This window comes from Bidens hawaiensis, unplaced genomic scaffold (assembly GCF_021521415.1).
Source record: "Bidens hawaiensis isolate Kalapana, Puna unplaced genomic scaffold, B.hawaiensis_p1.1 tig00038991_1, whole genome shotgun sequence".
NCBI classification, from domain to species: Eukaryota; Viridiplantae; Streptophyta; class Magnoliopsida; order Asterales; family Asteraceae; genus Bidens; species Bidens hawaiensis.
In genome coordinates this window covers 5,736-30,422 of record NW_027496842.1, presented here as the reverse complement: position 1 = coordinate 30,422, position 24,687 = coordinate 5,736, and the positions used below count along the sequence as shown (strand labels likewise).

General features: G+C 35.4%; 3 protein-coding genes across 4 annotated transcripts; all 3 read left to right on the top strand.

Moving 5' to 3' along the window:
* The first annotated feature begins 1,116 nt into the window (after nucleotides 1-1,116).
* On the top strand, nucleotides 1,117-2,588 carry LOC143590774 (E3 ubiquitin-protein ligase PUB24-like). Of its 2 annotated transcripts, XM_077071148.1 has the most exons (2): nucleotides 1,117-1,636; nucleotides 1,802-2,588. In XM_077071148.1, the coding sequence occupies exons 1-2, from the start codon at nucleotides 1,364-1,366 to the stop codon at nucleotides 2,582-2,584; spliced, it is 1,056 nt and encodes a 351-aa protein (XP_076927263.1). In that variant the 5' UTR covers nucleotides 1,117-1,363; the 3' UTR covers nucleotides 2,585-2,588. The 2 variants fall into 2 exon arrangements, with proteins under 2 accessions (XP_076927263.1, XP_076927262.1); XM_077071147.1 differs by having other exon boundaries at nucleotides 1,117-2,588.
* A 6,776-nt stretch (nucleotides 2,589-9,364) lies between these two features.
* On the top strand, nucleotides 9,365-13,022 carry LOC143590770 (G-type lectin S-receptor-like serine/threonine-protein kinase LECRK3). The gene has a single exon (XM_077071145.1). It carries the CDS (start codon nucleotides 9,389-9,391, stop codon nucleotides 11,735-11,737), a length of 2,349 nt encoding a protein of 782 aa, XP_076927260.1. The 5' UTR covers nucleotides 9,365-9,388; the 3' UTR covers nucleotides 11,738-13,022.
* Nucleotides 13,023-21,350: 8,328 nt separating this feature from the next.
* On the top strand, nucleotides 21,351-23,728 carry LOC143590768 (G-type lectin S-receptor-like serine/threonine-protein kinase LECRK3). Its single transcript, XM_077071144.1, has one exon. It carries the CDS (start codon nucleotides 21,357-21,359, stop codon nucleotides 23,703-23,705), a length of 2,349 nt encoding a protein of 782 aa, XP_076927259.1. The 5' UTR covers nucleotides 21,351-21,356; the 3' UTR covers nucleotides 23,706-23,728.
* The last annotated feature ends 959 nt before the right edge of the window (nucleotides 23,729-24,687 follow it).

The following is a 24,687-nucleotide window of genomic DNA, read 5'->3' as shown; positions in this document are numbered from 1 at the left end:
CCAAAACCGACTGAATTCACGTCGACTTACTGGCTCAACGCTTGAGTTTTACCACTGTCTGAGTTTTACCGACCTGTTCGACACAACATACCGGGTAAAAAACTAGTTACATATAACTACGATTTCAAATTTAACAAGACAGGAATAATGTGACATTTAGAATTCTTCCGGAATATAATGTGACATTTAGAATTCTTCCGGAATATTATAGAAAATAATAAATAAATGTATGCGTGGATATGTGGATTATATAATTATGAAACAAGAGTTTTAGGACAAAAGTGGAAAAAATTGAAACCATAGCCCCTATTTTCCAAGTCTCCGTATGGCGACGACCCCTTTTTTCAACCCATTTGACTGCCCAACTCCTCTTTGACGGGCAAGACAAAATCATACTCTTACTCTACATTTTTTAAAATAAAATAGTTAAGTGGGAAAAACAGATTTATAGCTATGCATAATATTGCATATAGTACATCGATATATTAAATTTAAAACAAAACTATAGCTTAATAATTATTATTTCACTGTTAACATAATAATTACTGTAGTGTTTGTTAAGTTTGGAGTTATTTGTATTTGATATAATGGGTGCAGTTACTGTACGCTAATGCCTTAACGTACAGTAGGCACGCGAGACGCTCAAAGGCAAACACCTAAAACGCTCACAAAAACTTAAACGCTCATTAAACGCTCAAAAACTGTCTTTGTGAAGAAAAACGAAAAACTGATCGATTAACCATCCAAAACTGTTTTTTCGGTGAACCAATGATTGATTGGATATGTATTGACGATTCCGAGATGTTTGGATGTGATTTCATGGATCGGTTCGTGAAAAAATGGATTCGCGTACGTATTGTACGTTAAGGCATTATTGTTTTAGATGTATTCTTGATATAATAACCATAGCTTAATATATGTGTGCATATATAATAGTTTTGAAAATTATATTTTATAGCAAAAAAAGTGTATACAAATTATTCATTTATGTTTGTGTACTAAGCTATTTAAACAAATATATGGCAATTATTTTTCTAAATAGAAAATTTACCCTAGTTTATATTTCTCCTATAAATATAGAGAAGAAATACAAATATTTTTTAAGTACTTTCGAGAAACAAAAGTTACAACTAGTATAGTACATTAATGGAGAGGAACAGAAGATTCAAACGTGTTCATTAATCAAAGTCTTTGACAACCCAATAATAATACAAGCAGAAGAAGACACCCACAGTTACACAAATTGGCCGCAATCCGCTTGCCATATATCCCTATATAGTATACATTACCAAATCCATATAACAATCCAACAATAGTTTTTTTTATTTATTTATTTTTCTTTTTTCTTTTTGTTGCAAGAAAAATGGATGATCGGGAGATCCCACACCACTTCATCTGTCCAATTTCTCTCCAGATCATGAAGGATCCGGTGACGGTCGCAACCGGTATCACCTACGACCGAGATAGCATCCAACGATGGCAGTCACACTTCCAAAACAAGACATGTCCGGTTACAAACCAACTCTTGCCCATTGACTCAGGGTTTACACCTAATCACAATCTCCGCCGTCTCATCCAATCATGGAATGAATCGGATCAAGTTCCATCGTCCAAGGAATCGTCTTTCGAGATCAAGGTACTCGCCATAAACCTCATCAAGAGCCTTAAAGTACTAGATTTGAAATTTGAGTCACTTAAACGTTTGGAAAATATTGCTTTGGAAAGTGAAAATAATATAGTTTGCTTAAAAGAAGTAGGTGTTGTTAAAGCCATGTTTACTATTGTGGTTTCTTGTCATCAGAATTGCAAAATCAATGGTCTTAAAGAAGCCCTTAATGTTCTTTATCTTGTTCGATTTACACAAGAAGATACGCACTCAATTCTTTCGAAACATGACCGAATTATAAGTTCTTTAACATGGGTTTTGGATCTTGATGCTTGTGATGGTATATGCGCCACAATGAAGTTCCATGCAATGGTTTTATTAAAAGATATTATACAACACGCCGAATCGCATATTCTTGAGAGATTGAACCAGGAGTTCTTCAAAACAATTGTACTCATTCTTCAACATCAAAAAAGTAATATTATGAAGCATGGAATCAATGAGGTTTTGCATGTCATGCTTAGCACATGCACATGGCCGAGAAATTGCTCGTTGATGATCGATTCAGGAGCTGTGTTCGAGCTCATAGAGGTCGAACTCAGATCACCCGAGAAAGCAGTGACCGAGCTGATTATGGCAGTATTGTTTCACTTATGTTCGTCAGCCGATGGGAGGGCTCAACTTCTTGGTCACGCGGCTGGAATAGCCACGATCACAATCCAAATAGGGAAGGTTTCTCAAAAGGTTGATGAGATAGCCTTGATGATTATTTCATTGATATCCAAATTTTCGGGTACGGATGGGGTGCTTCAAGAGATGGTGAGGGTTGGGACCGTTAAGAAACTATGTACGGTGCTTCAGGTTTATGGTCTCAATACGTATACAAGGGACACAGCTAGAGGTATCCTTAAAAGACACTTAAATGTGTGGAATGGCTCTCCTTGTTTACATGCAACTAGTCTAGCATGTCTCCAATAATTTAGAATCCTATAAATGTTTTGGTCATCAAAACACATTACATATATTTTGTTTTGTTTACATCACACGACATGAAATAAAGGTCAAGTGAGCATTCTTAATGTTCTAAACTTCAATCATACGTTAGAGCTATACATATATAGTGGGCTGGATACCTGCCACTTTTATCCTCAGCGTTAAGTATAGTTTACATTTATATATTTTCCTAAGATATTGAATTTTAATAATTCAATTTTTTTCTAGTTAGTCTGCGTTAAGTCCAACTTTAAAAATGTATCATAACAGTGCCAATTTTAACATATTTTCTCTCAACGAGCTTTTCACTAACGGGGTTATAAGATTCCATTAGTAACATGGACTAGGGGTGTTCGCGGTCCGGTTTGAGCGGTTTTTAGGTCAAACAATGAGCCAAACCGTTAGTAACGGTTTTGAATATCGAAAATCGAAACCGAACCGTTGAAACTGAAAACCAAACCGAACCGTTACTAATGGTTTGGTTCCGATTTGGTTTCACAGTTTGAAACATTTTTATTTAATATCCTACTCTCCAGATCTTGATAAATCTAATAATGTTGGTTCACATTCACATATAAATTTTTTTTACGCGGCTCCATAGATTATAAACCAACTACACATATTAAACTTGATATAGGGAGCTACAACCAATGGCTCCAGTCAACCTCTAAGATAGTTGTTATCTATTGACCATGACATAAATTGTATCGCACTAGCGCTTAAGTTTTACATAGTCGAAAGTTCACATACTAATGAATAAAAACAAACATATAAAAAGCGTGGAGTTGTAATAAAAAACCAAACACGTTAATTAAATTTTATGTAAAATCCACCAACCCACATTAAACACAGACTGTATGTACATTATATATAATTTTAGAAAAATAAAATATATAGAAAAATCTTCCGGTCCCGTCCGGTTTTATACGGTTGATTTTTTTATAAACCGTAAACCAAACCGCTCGTTACGGTTTGAAAATTTGAAACCGACCGATCAAAAGTGAAGAAAATAAACCAGCCGTGAAACCAAACCGATGACCGGTTTGGACGGTTTCACGGTTTCAAACCGAACTGTGAACACCCCTAATATGGACCATGACGTAGACGCTTATCAGAGGAAAAAATCAGCTGACTCATTATGTGGATGACGTGAAATATGAAATAAATATTATTTTAAACACCACCACCCACCTCCTCCTCCACATCCAGCCACCACACAACCATCATTTTCTACCCCTTGGAGCTAGTGATGCAAATGCGCCAAGCTGCTCGCGAGTTACTTGAGATTGGATCGTTAAAAAGCTCGATCGAGCCGAGCTTAAATTACGAGCTCGATCCTAAAACTAAGATCGTTTAATAAATGAGCCCGAGCTTCACTTGTCGAGCTTAGGCCAGCTCGCGAGCCTAAATGAGCTTGTCATTAATATAATTTTTATAATATATATGTTTGTATATATTAAATAACTAGATTGGTGCACACGTGATGCAACGGGAAATGAAGACCCTGGTAATCACACAACAAGTTTATGGGTGTGTATTGTTCGGTTGAAACAATGAAACAATTCAAACCGGTCATTGGTTTAATTCATATTAGATTTTTTTCTTTAACTTTTGGCCGGTCGATTTCAATTTTCAACGGGTTGGTTTCGTTTTTCGATGACAAAAAAAATGTTACTGACGGTTAAAAACTATCAAAACAGACCGCAAATACCACTACGTAAAATTTTGTTTTTTAAATGATAAAAATATAGCAATATCATACTCAAATTAAATAAAATAAAATGCTCGTTTTTATGGTTCAATGTTTTTTTAAGAAATATTAACGTATGAAAAAGTATGCATGTTTAAAAATCGTGGAGGAAATCGGGTTAAAAATGAATATAAAAAGAATATATATCCAAAATATTAAGGGCTATAATTGTAACTGTTACTTAAATTTACAAAAGGAGGTGATTACAATTTTGGAAGTGTCAACATTTTCAGTGAAAAATTTAGGCTAGGAATGATTCTCCAGAGACAAATGTCAACAACTATTTTCTTTTATTAGAATAGGTAAATTGATGAAGTCGGTGATTGAAGACAGTTGATCTTAATTTCATAGTGGTGCAAGATGTCCATTTAAATTTGGGTTGGGATAATATGATTGCGGTAGCGAGGAATTGGTATGCGTGGGGGTGGTACAGATTGCCATCAGAAAGTATCAAGTGGTGGACTGGTGGTTCGTGGTGGAGGTTCTAGTCGGGATAAGTTTTTGGGGGAGAAAGGTTCACAGTGTGGGTTGGTGGGTAAATCTAATTATATTATTATTATTATTATTTTCACGTACGTTATGGTCACATCAACAAAAAATAACGAAGTCTAGCTCTATTAGTGAAAAGCTCTTAGATGAAAATATATTAAAATTTACTATTGTTGTACATTCTTAAAAATTGGATCTAACGCCAACCAATAAGTCAACGTTTGAATTATTAAAATTCAATAATGTATTTCTTTATTATCAAGTTCTTTTCCACACGGTCTGTCTTTGTAATTTGTACACATTCATGAAACCGATGATATGTGTGAGTGTTACGCTTGACATGGTATTTTATGCGTGATAACATAGATGCATTAGATCCACATACATTTGATTTATTTGGGACTGTAAAGCCCATTATTTATTCGAATGCTTTATAAAGGGTCGTCATATTTAAACACCACCCATGGTGTATTAACAACTCTATACGGTTCGTATAGGGGCTATACGAATCATATAGCCCTCACATGACTAACTAATGCACTGACGACAACTTTTCCAGTCTATACGGGTCATATATCCCCTAAACGTGAACACCCCTAACATAGACCATTACGTAAACGCTTATCAGGGGAAAAATCAGCTGACTCATTATGTGGATGACGTGAAATATGAAATAAATATTATTTTAAGCACCACCACCCACCTCCTCCACCATAGCCATCCACCGCACAACCATCATTTTCTACCCCTTGCAGCTAGGGATGCAAACGAGCTAAGCTACTCGCGAGCTATTTGAGATCGGATCGTTAAAAAGCTCGATCGAGCCGCTTAAAAGATTTCGAACTCGATCCTAAAATTAAGATCGTTTAATAAACGAGCCCGAGCTTTATTTATCGAGCTTAGGCCAGCTCGCGAGCCTAAATGAGCTTGTCATTAATATAATTTTTATAATATATATGTTTGTATATATTAAATACCTAGACGGGTACCCACGTGATGCAACGGGAAATGAAGACCCTGGTAATCACACAAGTAGTTTATGGGTGTGTATTGTTCGGCTGAAACCATGAAACTATTCAAACCGATCATTGGATTAATTCATAGTTGATTTTTTTCTTTAACTTTTGGCCGGTCTATTTCAATTTTCAGCGGGTCGGTTTCGGTTTTCGATGACAATGTTACTAATGGTTTAGTTTAAAAACCATCAAAATAGACCACAAATAATCCTATATAAAATGTTGTTTTTTAAATGATAAAAATATAGTAATATCATACTCAAATAAAATAAAATTAAATGCTCGTTTTTATGGTTCAATGTTTTTAAAAATATCTTAATGTATGAAAAAGTTATGTCTGTTTAAAAATCGTGAAGGAAATTGGGTTAAAAATAAATATAAAAAGAATATATATGTAAAATATTAAGGGCCATAATTGTATCTGTTACTTAAATTACAAAAGGAGGTGCTTAAAGTTTTGGAAGTGTCAACAGTTTTAGCGAAACATTTAGGCTAGGAATGATTCTCCAAGTGACGAGTGTTAACATCTATTCTCTTTTATTAGAATAGGTAGATTTATGAAGTCGTTGGTTGAAGACAGTTGATCTTAAGTTCATGGTGGTGCAAGATGTCCATTTCAATTTGGGTTGGGATATTATGATCGTGATAACGGGGGGTTGGTATGCGTGGTGGTGCAGGTTGCTATCAGAAAGCATCAAGTGGTGGACTGGTGGTTTGTGGTGGAGGTTCTAGTCGGGATTAGTTTTTGGGGGAGAAAGGTTCACCGTGTGGGATGGTGGGTAAATCTAATTATATTATTATTATTATTATTATTATTATTATTTTACGTATGTCATGGTCCACATCAACAAAAAATAACAGAGTCTAGCTCCATTAGTAAATAGCTCTTACATATTGAAATTTACTATTGTTGTACATTCTTAAAATTTGGATCTAACGCCAACAAATAAGTCAACGTTTGAATTATTGAAATCCAATATCGTATTTCTTTATTATCAAGTTCTTTTCCACACGGTCCGTCTTTGTAACTTGTACACATTCTTGAAACTGTAGATACGTGAGTGTTATGCTTAGCATGGTATTTTATGCTTGATAACATAGATGCAATAGATCCATAGACATTTGATTCACTTGGGCCTGTAAAGCCCAAAGTTATTATTTATTCGAATGCTTTATAAAGGGTTGTTATATTCAAACACCACCCCATTGTGTGTTAATATCTCTATACGGTTCGTATAGGGGCTATACGAGTCATATAGCCCTTACATGACTAACTAATGCACTGACGACAACTTTTCCAGTCTATATGGATCGTATAGCCCCTATATGAGCCGTATAATCTTCAAACACCGGATTCTCTCAATTACAAAAGAACAACATTTTGTACTTATAGGGGTCACATAGCCACTATACGAGCTGAATAAGCTTCAAACACCTGAAACTCTCTATCACTAAAGAACAAAATTTTGCACCTATACGGCTCGTATAGCCCTGTACGAGCCGTATAGGTGCAAATCGTGTCCAGATAACTTCTATGCTGTGAGAATAACATATGCATTTTTTTTTCAAATTGTGGGAATAGCCATAACCGACAAAGTTGATTGGTTATGATCAAGGTAATATGGTTAACAGACAATTTGGTTATTATTACGACTGGCCATGTTTCTTGTCTTTCAAATACACCAAGTAGTCGTCAGTTTCACCGATTAAATGCTCTTTCATTTTCTTTCTTGAAGACCATTGCTTAGGTGGATAGTTAGAAGGTCCCATAATTCAAATGTGTACACCGATGGAATCCTGCACCAACTACTAACAAATTGTCATATCTCCGATTCAACGTAGCATGATAGAAAAATATGATGAACTGATTCCTTTCCGCCTTCACATAAGGGGGGGGGGGGGGGGCACAACTTAATCTCATCAATGGTCTTCCTTCTTTATAGAGTAGGGTTGACATAATATGTCTGACACAACTCCATAAGACACAATTAAATGCGATGCTAAACAGAAACATGACGCGATAATTAATATTGTAATTTTCTCCCAACACGAGACAACCCTGTTTAGAAACATGTTAACACGAAACGACCTGTTTAGGAACATGATTAAAGACACAATATATAATACATATAACTTGAAATAATAATTATTAAAAATTTATAAAAGTCTTAATAAAAAGGTAAAGACAATAGCATTAATAAAATAATCTTTAACATATTTGAAGCAAAAATCCATACAATTTTTCATTAATACATAACATACTTTAATAAAATATGAAGAAATTTTAAGTAAAAATATAAGCAAGTTATTAATAGATTACTACGGTTAATAGGTGTTTAACATTTTAAGACACAAATTTAAACATGTTTTAAATAGGTCGGGATTTAAGACAGGAAACATGTTCATGTCATGTCTTGATAACAGGTCCGTGTTGATGCGGCGAGTCTTCCCATTTTCACTTTTCATCCAAAAATATTAACCTTTAACGGCATCGGCCATTTGTTCCATTCTATGACAAAAACCGGCTGTAAGTGTGTACTTTTGCGCACATCTCACGACATGAGTACATGACCTAGAAAAGAATTGGTCATCCAATTGCAAACCCATCACGGTTGGGGCCCTGGGGGTGTGTACTTTTGACTTCCAATTGCTAAAATGAATAATCTCACCACCTTCCAAAACACGGCAAAGAATAAATAACAATTAACAACGAAGAGAATAAAGACTTGACTTCCATTTGCATCCTATTTCTTTTATATGTTTAATTAGACTGGTCAATATGTGTAGAGAATAACTCATATATATATTTTTTAAGTTACTGACGTTGCTTTCTAACAAGATTTATAATATATATATTAGTTACAATTAGAAACCTAATGATTAGTGATTCAAATAAAAAATTATAAATCAACATAAGGTTTTGATATGAGTTACTTTTGGGCATGTTAAAATTTGATATTATTTTCATATAATAATTTTACTAACTACATTTTCATATTATAATTACTTTTGGACTTGTTACACTTTGATATAACTTTTACTAAACACACTCCGGAAAATTAAAATACATATATAAATATTTAACAACATAATGTCTTTTTTAATTTAAAAATACCATCATGAGATGCTTATTTTTATATAGGATACTTTATAAATTTATTCAAAACCGAGTCGTCTACGCAAGAATTAGTGAATACAAGTTCTACTACACATTTCAAATGCAATGTATTAGTTTCTCTTAGTTTCTCTAAAACTCAGTTGCTCATAAAATGTTTATTTCCATCAATAAACTTTAATAGTGGTTTTATCATTTCAAATTTAAATACCTTAAAACAACTGAAAAATCAAATTTCAAACTTTTTGCAAAACTGAGTCTCCTCACCTCCGAACACGGCAATGAATGAAGTTATTGTAAAGTTGAAAAATGAGATTAGACTTTGACTTCTTGCTTCCTTTTTGTTATATAAAAAAAGTTGTAAACTTAATACAACAAGTGAACAAACTCTTCCTTACAGTCTTACACATAACATTTACATGGCAAGCTTAATTGCCTTTCTGTTCACAATTAGCCTTGCCTTCAATATAGCAAAATCCCAATCCAATATCACCCGAGGTTCTTCTTTGACGCCTACCGGTGCAAACACCTCTTGGTTCTCACCATCCCGATTATTCGCCTTCGGTTTCTACCCACAAACGGGTGGCTACGCGGTTGGTATATACATTGCCGGCGTTCCAGAAAAGACCGTAGTCTGGACCGCTAGTCGTGAGACCCTTCCATTCTCAAATAATGCTACTTTGAGGTTCACATCTGATGGAAGGCTCACCATGGAACAAACACAAGGTCAAGAAACTAATCTATTTGATACTAGTGGTGCTTCTTTTGCTTCCATGCAAAACTCTGGAAACTTTGTGCTTTATGATTCGACCGGGACGGTGCTTTGGCAAAGCTTTGCCAACCCTACTGATACCCTTTTGGCCGGGCAGCGTCTCCTGCCCGGCCAAACGTTGTATTCCAGTGTCTCGAAGACCGACCACTCAATTGGAGTATTCCAGCTGAGTATGCAAAGTGATGGAAACCTTGTGTTGTACCCGAATAGAGGGACTGATGATCGCGCTTTTTGGGATACTGGCACGTCTCCAAAAGGACCTAATGTGACATTGAATCTTGCTTCCGATGGTTTCCTGTACTTGTTGCAAAATTCAACGGTTTTTATCTATAATTTAACTCAACGAGGATATCCAACAAAAGATGCATTGTATGTTATGAAATTTGATGTGGATGGAATCTTTAGGTTGTATTTTCATAATCTAACTCATGTGGACAAGAATGGATCTATCATATGGGCAGCGTCGTCAAACAAGTGTATGGCGGTCGGTCTTTGTGGCATTAACGGGTATTGTTCGGTCGTGAACGACGCTGCAAGATGTCAATGTCTACCCGGGTTTGAAGTAGTAAATCCAGATCTTTGGACTTCGGGTTGCCGAAGAAATAACACCATAGAAAGCTGCAAGATTCAGGATGCAGCTAGTACGACAATCCGAATGACAAATTTAAATAATGCTCTATGGGAAGATGCTGCATATCTCATCACAAAAGCACAAACACAAGAAGAGTGTTCATCTGCTTGCTTAAACGACTGCAACTGCGAAGCGGCACTATTCACAGGGCAAAAATGCAAATTGCAGAGGCTTCCGTTAAGATACGTGCAAGTAGTTGCTAGTGAGTCAAATGTTGGGTTGATTAAAGTATACACGTCCACTAATAAAAACGGATGGGATCCAACTAATGATCAACCGGTTCATGTTAAGAAAGTGCGGCAAAAGAATGCTATGATTATCGGTGTTTCCCTTATCTCATTTGCCGTACTTGTTTTGATAATTTCTGGAGTAATCATGTATAGAACTCAAGCTTGGGCATACCGAAAGATATCTGAAAATCTAAATGTCCAATTATTCGAGGACATGGGGCCTCGGGCATTTTCGTATGCTTCATTAGAGGAAATCACAGATGGTTTCAAAGAAGAATTGGGTAGAGGATCATTTGGGATAGTCTACAAAGGTATAATATCAAGCTCGATGAGACAAGTCGCGGTGAAGAAGTTAAAAGAAGAATTAGCACAAGAAGGGGAACGAGAATTTCAAACCGAAGTGAAGGTGATCGGGAGAACACACCATCGTAACCTAACAAGGTTGCTCGGTTACTGTTGTGAAGGTCCTCAAAGGCTACTGGTTTTTGAGTACATGACTCAAGGATCACTTGCGGATATATTATTCGGACCCAAAGAAAGCAAGCCAAAACCGAGTTGGATTGAAAGAATTAGAATGGCGGTTGATATTGCTCATGGCATACTTTACCTACATGAAGAATGTGATAACCCTATAATCCATTGTGACATTAAGCCTCAGAATATCCTCATGGACGAATACGGATGTGCAAAGATTTCAGATTTTGGGTTGGCTAAGCTACTTGAACATGATCAAACCAAAACGTCCACGTTGATTAGAGGAACGAGGGGTTATGTTGCGCCCGAATGGCACAAGGGGCAACAGATAACAGTTAAAGTGGATGTTTATAGTTTCGGGATTGTTCTATTTAATATATTGTGTTGCAGGAGGTATGTGGACAACAGTCTTCCTGATGGTGAAGCTATTCTTGAAGATTGGGTGTACGAGTGTTACGAAGCAGATGAAGTGTTAAAACTGGTAGATTATGATGAAGACGTAGAAAAGAAGAGACTCGAACAAATGATCAAAATAGGTCTTTGGTGTGTTCAAGAGGAGCCGTCTCTCCGCCCTTCGATGAAGAGGGTGGTGTTGATGCTTGAAGGGACTGTCAAAATACCAGCACCTCCCAACCCTACTTCATTCCTCAGTGTTGTTTAGTTCCACATTTTTCTGTATCAAAAAAAAATTCTGTTGATATATTATTTTAAAGAACTGAGTTTTCTGTTGTGATAGTGTAGCCAGTCAAGTAAAAGATCATGGCCAGTCATGGTGTCAATAATTAAGTAGCGGGTTAATGTTCCTTTTGATCCAGGTGGGCGTGGTCCGAAGCAAAACTCGAGGACGAGTTTTTCGAATATCGGGAGTATGATGCACGAGCATCTCCTAATTTAAATTCTTATTTTTATTATCTTTCAATATTTTGTGTTTATCTTGTTTCCAAGTTTATCTCATTATATTTTAGTATAAGTTAGGGCTGAAGGTTATGTATTTTTCAGTTTTTGAATGATAAGAACTTTGTTCTTGGAATCTTTTGGTTCGATTTATTGTCTTTGATTATCATGAGTTTCTTGAGCCATTGATCGCTTCCAAAACTGCATAACAAAGCATTGACGCGCTTGCTGATGCACTTGATGAGTGTATGGGTGGTGTGGTTCTTGTTAGTCATGATTCTAGACTGCATCACAAAGTCTGTTTTAAGATTTTTTTTTAATGTTATATAATAAGCCTATCATTTTCTATAATTAGCTTTCCTCAAAAGTGGTGGTGAAGCCGCACCCAACGGCATCGCTGTTGTCCGAAGTAGTGATATTGGCATTGAAAACACGATACCGATACCAGTAATGGAACAAACAAGTCAGCACGGTATTCGGTTTTTCGTTTTACTTTCCATATGTATCTAAAGTTGTACATTTTGTTTTTTTGGGTATCATAATTCAGTAATAGAATGCATATATGTTATGTGTTTTGTTATAAACAGGTTTGAATAAGGTCTAGCTTAGTTGTGTGTTTATTTGTTGTTTTCTTGCTTTTGTGATATATTGAATATTCATTAACATTTATTTGTTTCATTATTAGACATTACTAATAATTTGTCTTTGCACAACTTTGTGTTATAGGTGATTGTCTCTCGATTTATTGTTAATGGTATCAAGGCTTGCGTGTTTGGAGGTAAACAGTTGATAGAATGTCAATTTAGTATATTTATATAAAACTTGGATAGCCATAATATTACAAACAACAACCTGCTTGATCTATTTGCGTTGTTTCTTTTCAAGCTAAATCTTTTAATGTTTTGACCCTTTAAGATATGAAAACATATTGGATTGAAAAAACTGGCATACTAACCAACCAGACTGTGTTCATTTGTTTTTGGCCTTGAAAAGCTCTACCTTGGTTCATTTTTCAATTACAGATTTAGAATTGCTTCGTATTTTACAGTAGTCGGGCAAAACAAAAAGATTAATTTTTGTACGGGTATTTTTTACGTTCTAGTTCGATTAGTTTTGATACAACAATGGTTACGAGTATTTTGGACATAGGTCGATTTTTTAAAAAATGTATACATATATTACTAATGATCAATTTGACTTACTTTCATGTTTCGGGTGTCGGTCAAAACAAAAGGATTACTATCAATAACAATTTTGGTTATTTTAAAAATATTGGGTGTGCATGTCAACAATTTGCGAAAAGGTCGAACTTACAGAAAAAAATATTTTATTATTATTATTTTACATTTTGATTATTGGTTATTTTGGTATGCGATGGAGAGTAAACCTTTTCATCTTTTTTTTAAGTTAACAAAAAAGGAAAAGAAAATTTAATTATGAATGTTGACTTATGCTCTTTTTGACTTTGACTTTTAAGGTGAATCAAGCTAAGTTAAACTTCACAAGCAGTCAAAATGTCAGTTTTTACTTTTTAGATAATTTTGGTTTTTACATAAATGTTTTTTTAGTAAATTAGCAAATTACCAAGTCAAGTTTGAATTTTGATAGCTGCAAAGTGTTTACTATGAAGTTTCACCTTGTATAGTCAATTAAGCTATGTTAAACTTCAAAATCAATCCAAATGCCCAACTTTTTTTTACATGAATGTGATACTTACATAATTGCTTTTAAAGTACAAAATTCATAACACAAAAACATGTCAATATACCAACCAAGAAAATCTTATCTTTTTTAGATAACCCACTAAAAAATGACCAGAAGTAATGCATTCACAACATGAATCATGTTTTTTTTGGTAAATACCAAAGTAGCATATTTATATATCGGTCTTGGTTACGTTTCCACCTGTCTGTAACAAACCACTTGACATACCGATTTCTCAGGTACACCATCTAAAGTACATGTGTTAGCTTCTAACATTAAAAACCATTTGCGAGCCTACAAGTCTACAACACACCATCCTTTTGTACCTCCTCAAAGATGGATGGCTAAACTTTTGTATCAAAAAACAACATAAGGCAATGTGTAGTGGGCGTGGGTTAGGGCGAATTTTGGGCGCGAACACCCCCGGGGCGATTTTTGGGCGAAAAGGGGCGGCGGGGGCGGATTGTTATTGTCGCCAAAGTTGTTTAAAAATAATATTTTTTTTGATAATTTGACCATTTGACAACGGTCAACAATAAAAAAAATTAATTAAAACAATATATTTATATATCTATATAAACATAAACTTTCTTCTCCATTTCATATCCAGTTCATATCCTTCTTCTCCATTTCACATCTATATAAACATACACCTTCTTTAAAAAAAATCTAGCAGAATGAATCCTAGAAACAACCCGAACCAACCGAATTCCGTGGAACTCACCGTTACCATGAGAGAAATCATCAAAAAACACGAAAAGTGTGTCGAGGAATTCAACGATGCCATGAGAGAAACCAACAAACAACATGAAAAGATTGCTGCTATGTTGAAATTGCGGAAAATAAGTAAATAATACGAATCCCTCAAAGCGGCCGGGTTACACGAAGAGGCCGCATTATTGCAACGACAACGAATTGAAAAAAAATGAGCGAATATTATGGGTATTTTTAGTTATGTATTTTTTAATTTTTAGTTATGTATTTTTTTTGTATTTCTTTTTAATTTTAATGCATTTTTATTTAATTATTTAAATAAATTGGTTTTTATTTGTTTAGTTTAATTATAAAAAGAAAATAATAAAAAAAAAGATATTGTGGGCCCAATTTGTAGCCCCTACGTCATTACACCACAAAAACAAATTCTCACTCCTTGCTGACTGGGTGTCACGTGTCACAATTCGCCCCATTTGTAGCCCTCCACTACGCATAGCCTAAGCTTAAATTCCAACTATTATCGGCTATCTTCGCCTTCTTCCTCCATAGGCGAGGATTTCCATTAGTAACATGGACTAGGGGTGTTCGCGGTCCGGTTTGAGCGGTTTTTAGGTCAAACAATTAGCCAAACCGTTAGTAACGGTTTTGAATATCGAAAATCGAAACCGAACCGTTGAAACTGAAAACCAAACCGAACCGTTACTAATGGTTTGGTTCCGATTTGGTTTCACAGTTTGAAACATTTTTATTTAATATCCTACTCTCCAGATCTTGATAAATCTAATAATGTTGGTTCACATTCACATATAAATTTTTTTTACGCGGCTCCATAGATTATAAACCAACTACACATATTAAACTTGATATAGGGAGCTACAACCAATGGCTCCAGTCAACCTCTAAGATAGTTGTTATCTATTGACCATGACATAAATTGTATCGCACTAGCGCTTAAGTTTTACATAGTCGAAAGTTCACATGCTAATGAATAAAAACAAACATATAAAAAGCGTGGAGTTGTAATAAAAAACCAAACACGTTAATTAAATTTTATGTAAAATCCACCAACCCACATTAAACACAGACTGTATGTACATTATATATAATTTTAGAAAAATAAAATATATAGAAAAATCTTCCGGTCCCGTCCGGTTTTATACGGTTGATTTTTTTATAAACCGTAAACCAAACCGCTCGTTACGGTTTGAAAATTTGAAACCGACCGATCAAAAGTGAAGAAAATAAACCAGCCGTGAAACCAAACCGATGACCGGTTTGGACGGTTTCACGGTTTCAAACCGAACTGTGAACACCCCTAATATGGACCATGACGTAGACGCTTATCAGAGGAAAAAATCAGCTGACTCATTATGTGGATGACGTGAAATATGAAATAAATATTATTTTAAACACCACCACCCACCTCCTCCTCCACATCCAGCCACCACACAACCATCATTTTCTACCCCTTGGAGCTAGGGATGCAAACGCGCCAAGCTGCTCGCGAGCTACTTGAGATTGGATCGTTAAAAAGCTCGATCGAGCCGAGCTTAAATTACGAGCTCGATCCTAAAACTAAGATCGTTTAATAAACGAGCCCGAGCTTCACTTGTCGAGCTTAGGCCAGCTCGCGAGCCTAAATGAGCTTGTCATTAATATAATTTTTATAATATATATGTTTGTATATATTAAATAACTAGATTGGTGCACACGTGATGCAACGGGAAATGAAGACCCTGGTAATCACACAACAAGTTTATGGGTGTGTATTGTTCGGTTGAAACAATGAAACAATTCAAACCGGTCATTGGTTTAATTCATATTAGATTTTTTTCTTTAACTTTTGGCCGGTCGATTTCAATTTTCAACGGGTTGGTTTCGTTTTTCGATGACAAAAAAAATGTTACTGACGGTTAAAAACTATCAAAACAGACCGCAAATACCACTACGTAAAATTTTGTTTTTTAAATGATAAAAATATAGCAATATCATACTCAAATTAAATAAAATAAAATGCTCGTTTTTATGGTTCAATGTTTTTTTAAGAAATATTAACGTATGAAAGTATGCATGTTTAAAAATCGTGGAGGAAATCGGGTTAAAAATGAATATAAAAAGAATATATATCCAAAATATTAAGGGCTATAATTGTAACTGTTACTTAAATTTACAAAAAGAGGTGATTACAATTTTGGAAGTGTCAACATTTTCAGTGAAAAATTTAGGCTAGGAATGATTCTCCAGAGACAAATGTCAACAACTATTTTCTTTTATTATAATAGGTAAATTGATGAAGTCGGTGATTGAAGACAGTTGATCTTAATTTCATAGTGGTGCAAGATGTTTGGGATAATATGATTGCGGTAGCGAGGAATTGGTATGCGTGGGGGTGGTACAGATTGCCATCAGAAAGTATCAAGTGGTGGACTGGTGGTTCGTGGTGGAGGTTCTAGTCGGGATAAGTTTTTGGGGGAGAAAGGTTCACAGTGTGGGTTGGTGGGTAAATCTAATTATATTATTATTATTATTTTCACGTACGTTATGGTCACATCAACAAAAAATAACGAAGTCTAGCTCTATTAGTGAAAAGCTCTTAGATGAAAATATATTAAAATTTACTGTTGTTGTACATTCTTAAAAATTGGATCTAACGCCAACCAATAAGTCAACGTTTGAATTATTAAAATTCAATAATGTATTTCTTTATTATCAAGTTCTTTTCCACACGGTCTGTCTTTGTAATTTGTACACGTTCATGAAACCGATGATATGTGTGAGTGTTACGCTTGACATGGTATTTTATGCGTGATAACATAGATGCATTAGATCCACATACATTTGATTTATTTGGGACTGTAAAGCCCATTATTTATTCGAATGCTTTATAAAGGGTCGTCATATTTAAACACCACCCCATGGTGTATTAACAACTCTATACGGTTCGTATAGGGGTTATACGAATCATATAGCCCTCACATGACTAACTAATGCACTGACGACAACTTTTCCAGTCTATACGGGTCATATATCCCCTAAACGTGAACACCCCTAACATAGACCATTACGTAAACGCTTATCAGGGGAAAAATCAGCTGACTCATTATGTGGATGACGTGAAATATGAAATAAATATTATTTTAAGCACCACCACCCACCTCCTCCACCATAGCCATCCATCACACAACCATCATTTTCTACCCCTTGCAGCTAGGGATGCAAACGAGCTAAGCTACTCGCGAGCTATTTGAGATCAGATCGTTAAAAGGCTCTATCGAGCCGCTTAAAATATTTCGAACTCGATCCTAAAACTAAGATCGTTTAATAAACGAGCCCGAGCTTTATTTATCGAGCTTAGGCCAGCTCGCGAGCCTAAATGAGCTTGTCATTAATATAATTTTTATAATATATATGTTTGTATATATTAAATACCTAGACGGGTACCCACGTGATGCAACGGGAAATGAAGACCCTGGTAATCACACAAGTAGTTTATGGGTGTGTATTGTTCGGCTGAAACCATGAAACTATTCAAACCGATCATTGGATTAATTCATAGTTGATTTTTTCTTTAACTTTTGGCCGGTCTATTTCAATTTTCAGCGGGTTGGTTTCGGTTTTCGATGACAATGTTACTAATGGTTTAGTTTAAAAACCATCAAAATAGACCACAAATAATCCTATATAAAATGTTGTTTTTTAAATGATAAAAATATAGTAATATCATACTCAAATAAAATAAAATTAAATGCTCGTTTTTATGGTTCAATGTTTTTAAAAATATCTTAATGTATGAAAAAGTTATGTCTGTTTAAAAATCGTGAAGGAAATTGGGTTAAAAATAAATATAAAAAGAATATATATGTAACCATAATTGTATCTGTTACTTAAATTACAAAAGGAGGTGCTTAAAGTTTTGGAAGTGTCAACAGTTTTAGCGAAACATTTAGGCTAGGAATGATTCTCCAAGTGACGAGTGTTAACATCTATTCTCTTTTATTAGAATAGGTAGATTTATGAAGTCGTTGGTTGAAGACAGTTGATCTTAAGTTCATGGTGGTGCAAGATGTCCATTTCAATTTGGGTTGGGATATTATGATCGTGATAACGGGGGGTTGGTATGCGTGGTGGTGCAGGTTGCTATCAGAAAGCATCAAGTGGTGGACTGGTGGTTTGTGGTGGAGGTTCTAGTCGGGATTAGTTTTTGGGGGAGAAAGGTTCACCGTGTGGGATGGTGGGTAAATCTAATTATATTATTATTATTATTATTATTATTATTATTATTTTACGTATGTCATGGTCCACATCAACAAAAAATAACAGAGTCTAGCTCCATTAGTAAATAGCTCTTATATATTGAAATTTACTATTGTTGTACATTCTTAAAATTTGGATCTAACGCCAACAAATAAGTCAACGTTTGAATTATTGAAATCCAATATCGTATTTCTTTATTATCAAGTTCTTTTCCACACGGTCCGTCTTTGTAACTTGTACACATTCTTGAAACTGTAGATATGTGAGTGTTATGCTTAGCATGGTATTTTATGCTTGATAACATAGATGCAATAGATCCATAGACATTTGATTCACTTGGGCCTGTAAAGCCCAAAGTTATTATTTATTCGAATGCTTTATAAAGGGTTGTAATATTCAAACACCACCCTATTGTGTGTTAATATCTCTATACGATTCGTATAGGGGCTATACGAGTCATATAGCCCTTACATGACTAACTAATGCACTGACGACAACTTTTCCAGTCTATATGGATCGTATAGCCCCTATATGAGCCGTATAATCTTCAAACACCGGATTCTCTCAATTACAAAAGAACAACATTTTGTACTTATAGGGGTCACATAGCCACTATACGAGCTGAATAAGCTTCAAACACCTGAAACTCTCTATCACAAAAGAACAAAATTTTGCACCTATACGGCTCGTATAGCCCTGTACGAGCCGTATAGGTGCAAATCGTGTCCAGATAACTTCTATGCTGTGAGAATAACATATGCATTTTTTTTTCAAATTGTGGGAATAGCCATAACCGACAAAGTTGATTGGTTATGATCAAGGTAATATGGTTAACAGACAATTTGGTTATTATTACGACTGGCCATGTTTCTTGTCTTTCAAATACACCAAATAGTCGTGAGTTTCACCGATTAAATGCTCTTTCATTTTCTTTCTTGAAGACCATTGCTTAGGTGGATAGTTAGAAGGTCCCATAATTCAAATGTGTACACCGATGGAATCCTGCACCAACTACTAACAAATTGTCATATCTCCGATTCAACGTAGCATGATAGAAAAATATGATGAACTGATTCCTTTCCGCCTTCACATAGGGGGGGGGGGGCACAACTTAATCTCATCAATGGTCTTCCTTCTTTATAGAGTAGGGTTGACATAACATGTCTGACACAACTCCATAAGACACAATTAAATGCGATGCTAAACAGAAACATGACGCGATAATTAATATTGTAATTTTCTCCCAACACGAGACAACCCTGTTTAGAAACATGTTAACACGAAACGACCTGTTTAGGAACATGATTAAAGACACAATATATAATACATATAACTTGAAATAATAATTATTAAAAATTTATAAAAGTCTTAATAAAAAGGTAAAGACAATAGCATTAATAAAATAATCTTTAACATATTTGAAACAAAAATCCATACAATTTTTCATTAATACATAACATACTTTAATAAAATATGAAGAAATTTTAAGTAAAAATATAAGCAAGTTATTAATAGATTACTACGGTTAATAGGTGTTTAACATTTTAAGACACAAATTTAAACATGTTTTAAATAGGTCGGGATTTAAGACAGGAAACATGTTCATGTCATGTCTTGATAACAGGTCCGTGTTGATGCGGCGAGTCTTCCCATTTTCACTTTTCATCCAAAAATATTAACCTTTAACGGCATCGGCCATTTGTTCCATTCTATGACAAAAACCGGCTGTAAGTGTGTACTTTTGCAGACATCTCACGACATGAGTACATGACCTAGAAAAGAATTGGTCATCCCATTGCAAACCCATCACGGTTGGGGCCCTGGGGGTGTGTACTTTTGACTTCCAATTGCTAAAATGAATGATCTCACCACCTTCCAAAACACGGCAAAGAATAAATAACAATTAACAACGAAGAGAATAAAGACTTGACTTCCATTTGCATCCTATTTCTTTTATATGTTTAGACTGGTCAATATGTATATATATTTTTTAAGTTACTGACGTTGCTTTCAAACAAGATTTATAAAATATATATTAGTTACAATTAGAAACCTAATGATTAGTGATTCAAATAAAAAATTATAAATCAACATAAGGTTTTGATATGAGTTACTTTTGGGCATGTTAAAATTTGATATTATTTTCATATAATAATTTTACTAACTACATTTTCATATTATAATTACTTTTGGACTTGTTACACTTTGATATAACTTTTACTAAACACACTCCGGAAAATTAAAATACATATATAAATATTTAACAACATAATGTCTTTTTTAATTTGAAAATACCATCATGAGATGCTTATTTTTACATAGGATACTTTATAAATTTATTCAAAACCGAGTCGTCTACGCAAGAATTAGTGAATACAAGTTCTACTACACATTTCAAATGCAATGTATTAGTTTCTCTTAGTTTCTCTAAAACTCAGTTGCTCATAAAATGTTTATTTCCATCAATAAACTTTAATAGTGGTTTTATCATTTCAAATTTAAATACCTTAAAACAACTGAAAAATCAAATTTCAAACTTTTTGCAAAACTGAGTCTCCTCACCTCCGAACACGGCAATGAATGAAGTTATTGTAAAGTTGAAAAATGAGATTAGACTTTGACTTCTTGCTTCCTTTTTGTTATATAAAAAAAGTTGTAAACTTAATACAACAAGTGAACAAACTCTTCCTTACAGTCTTACACATAACATTTACATGGCAAGCTTAATTGCCTTTCTGTTCACAATTAGCCTTGCCTTCAATATAGCAAAATCCCAATCCAATATCACCCGAGGTTCTTCTTTGACGCCTACCGGTGCAAACACCTCTTGGTTCTCACCATCCCGATTATTCGCCTTCGGTTTCTACCCACAAACGGGTGGCTACGCGGTTGGTATATACATTGCCGGCGTTCCAGAAAAGACCGTAGTCTGGACCGCTAGTCGTGAGACCCTTCCATTCTCAAATAATGCTACTTTGAGGTTCACATCTGATGGAAGGCTCACCATGGAACAAACACAAGGTCAAGAAACTAATCTATTTGATACTAGTGGTGCTTCTTTTGCTTCCATGCAAAACTCTGGAAACTTTGTGCTTTATGATTCGACCGGGACGGTGCTTTGGCAAAGCTTTGCCAACCCTACTGATACCCTTTTGGCCGGGCAGCGTCTCCTGCCCGGCCAAACGTTGTATTCCAGTGTCTCGAAGACCGACCACTCAATTGGAGTGTTCCAGCTGAGTATGCAAACAGATGGAAACCTTGTGTTGTACCCGAATAGAGGGACTGATGATCGCGCTTACTGGGCTGCCGGCACGTATGAAGCCGGACCAAACGTGACACTGAATCTTGCTTCCGATGGTTTCCTGTACTTGTTACAAAATTCGACGTTTTTTATCTATAATTTAACTCAACGAGGATATCCAACAAAAGATGCATTGTATGTTATGAAATTTGATGTGGATGGAATCTTTAGGTTGTATTTTCATAATCTAACTCATGTGGACAAGAATGGATCTATCATATGGGCAGCGTCGTCAAACAAGTGTATGGCGGTCGGTCTTTGTGGCATTAACGGGTATTGTTCGGTCGTGAACGACGCTGCAAGATGTCAATGTCTACCCGGGTTTGAAGTAGTAAATCCAGATCTTTGGACTTCGGGTTGCCGAAGAAATAACACCATAGAAAGCTGCAAGATTCAGGATGCAGCTAGTACGACAATCCGAATGACAAATTTAAATAATGCTCTATGGGAAGATGCTGCATATCTCATCACAAAAGCACAAACACAAGAAGAGTGTTCATCTGCTTGCTTAAACGACTGCAACTGCGAAGCGGCACTATTCACAGGGCAAGAATGCAAATTGCAGGGGCTTCCGTTAAGATACGTGCAAGTAGTTGCTAGTGAGTCAAATGTTGGGTTGATTAAAGTATACACGTCCACTAATAAAAACGGATGGGATCCAACTAATGATCAACCGGTTCATGTTAAGAAAGTGCGGCAAAAGAATGCTATGATTATCGGTGTTTCCCTTATCTCATTTGCTGTACTTGTTTTGATAATTTCTGGAGTAATCATGTATAGAACTCAAGCTTGGGCATACCGAAAGATATCTGAAAATCTAAATGTCCAATTATTCGAGGACATGGGGCCTCGGGCATTTTCGTATGCTTCATTAGAGGAAATCACAGATGGTTTCAAAGAAGAATTGGGTAGAGGATCATTTGGGATAGTCTACAAAGGTATAATATCAAGCTCGATGAGACAAGTCGCGGTGAAGAAGTTAAAAGAAGAATTAGCACAAGAAGGGGAACGAGAATTTCAAACCGAAGTGAAGGTGATCGGGAGAACACACCATCGTAACCTAACAAGGTTGCTCGGTTACTGTTGTGAAGGTCCTCAAAGGCTACTGGTTTTTGAGTACATGACTCAAGGATCACTTGCGGATATATTATTCGGACCCAAAGAAAGCAAGCCAAAACCGAGTTGGATTGAAAGAATTAGAATGGCGGTTGATATTGCTCATGGCATACTTTACCTACATGAAGAATGTGATAACCCTATAATCCATTGTGACATTAAGCCTCAGAATATCCTCATGGACGAATACGGATGTGCAAAGATTTCAGATTTTGGGTTGGCTAAGCTACTTGAACATGATCAAACCAAAACGTCCACGTTGATTAGAGGAACGAGGGGTTATGTTGCGCCCGAATGGCACAAGGGGCAACAGATAACAGTTAAAGTGGATGTTTATAGTTTCGGGATTGTTCTATTTAATATATTGTGTTGCAGGAGGAATGTGGACAACAGTCTTCCTGATGGTGAAGCTATTCTTGAAGATTGGGTGTACGAGTGTTACGAAGCAGATGAAGTGTTAAAACTGGTAGATTATGATGATGACGTAGAAAAGAAGAGACTCGAACAAATGATCAAAATAGGTCTTTGGTGTGTTCAAGAGGAGCCGTCTCTCCGCCCTTCGATGAAGAGGGTGGTGTTGATGCTTGAAGGGACTGTCAAAATACCAGCACCTCCCAACCCTACTTCATTCCTCAGTGTTGTTTAGTTCCACATTTTTCTGTATCAAAAAAAAATTTCTGTTGATATATTATTTTAAAGAACTGAGTTTTCTGTTGTGATAGTGTAGCCAGTCAAGTAAAAGATCATGGCCAGTCATGGTGTCAATAATTAAGTAGCGGGTTAATGTTCCTTTTGATCCAGGTGGGCGTGGTCCGAAGCAAAACTCGAGGACGAGTTTTTCGAATATCGGGAGTATGATGCACGAGCATCTCCTAATTTAAATTCTTATTTTTATTATCTTTTAATATTTTGTGTTTATCTTGTTTCCAAGTTTATCTCATTATATTTTAGTATAAGTTAGGGCTGAAGGTTATGTATTTTTTAGTTTTTGAATGATAAGAACTTTGTTCTTGGAATCTTTTGGTTCGATTTATTGTCTTTGATTATCATGAGTTTCTTGAGCCATTGATCGCTTCCAAAACTGCATAACAAAGCATTGACGCGCTTGCTGATGCACTTGATGAGTGTATGGGTGGTGTGGTTCTTGTTGTCATGATTCTAGACTGCATCACAAAGTCTGTTTTAAGATTTTTTTTAATGTTATATAATAAGCCTATCATTTTCTATAATTAGCTTTCCTCAAAAGTGGTGGTGAAGCCGCACCCAACGGCATCGCTGTTGTCCGAAGTAGTGATATTGGCATTGAAAACACGATACCGATACCAGTAATGGAACAAACAAGTCAGCACGGTATTCGGTTTTTCGTTTTACTTTCCATATGTATCTAAAGTTGTACATTTTGTTTTTTTGGGTATCATAATTCAGTAATAGAATGCATATATGTTATGTGTTTTGTTATAAACAGGTTTGAATAAGGTCTAGCTTAGTTGTGTGTTTATTTGTTGTTTTCTTGCTTTTGTGATATATTGAATATTCATTAACATTTATTTGTTTCATTATTAGACATTACTAATAATTTGTCTTTGCACAACTTTGTGTTATAGGTGATTGTCTCTCGATTTATTGTT

Coding starts and splice junctions, on each gene's coding strand:
- LOC143590770 (XM_077071145.1), top strand. CDS start 9,389: ATGGCAAGCTTAATTGCCTTTCTGTTCACAATTAGCCTTGCCTTCAAT.
- LOC143590768 (XM_077071144.1), top strand. CDS start 21,357: ATGGCAAGCTTAATTGCCTTTCTGTTCACAATTAGCCTTGCCTTCAAT.
- LOC143590774 (XM_077071147.1), top strand. CDS start 1,364: ATGGATGATCGGGAGATCCCACACCACTTCATCTGTCCAATTTCTCTC.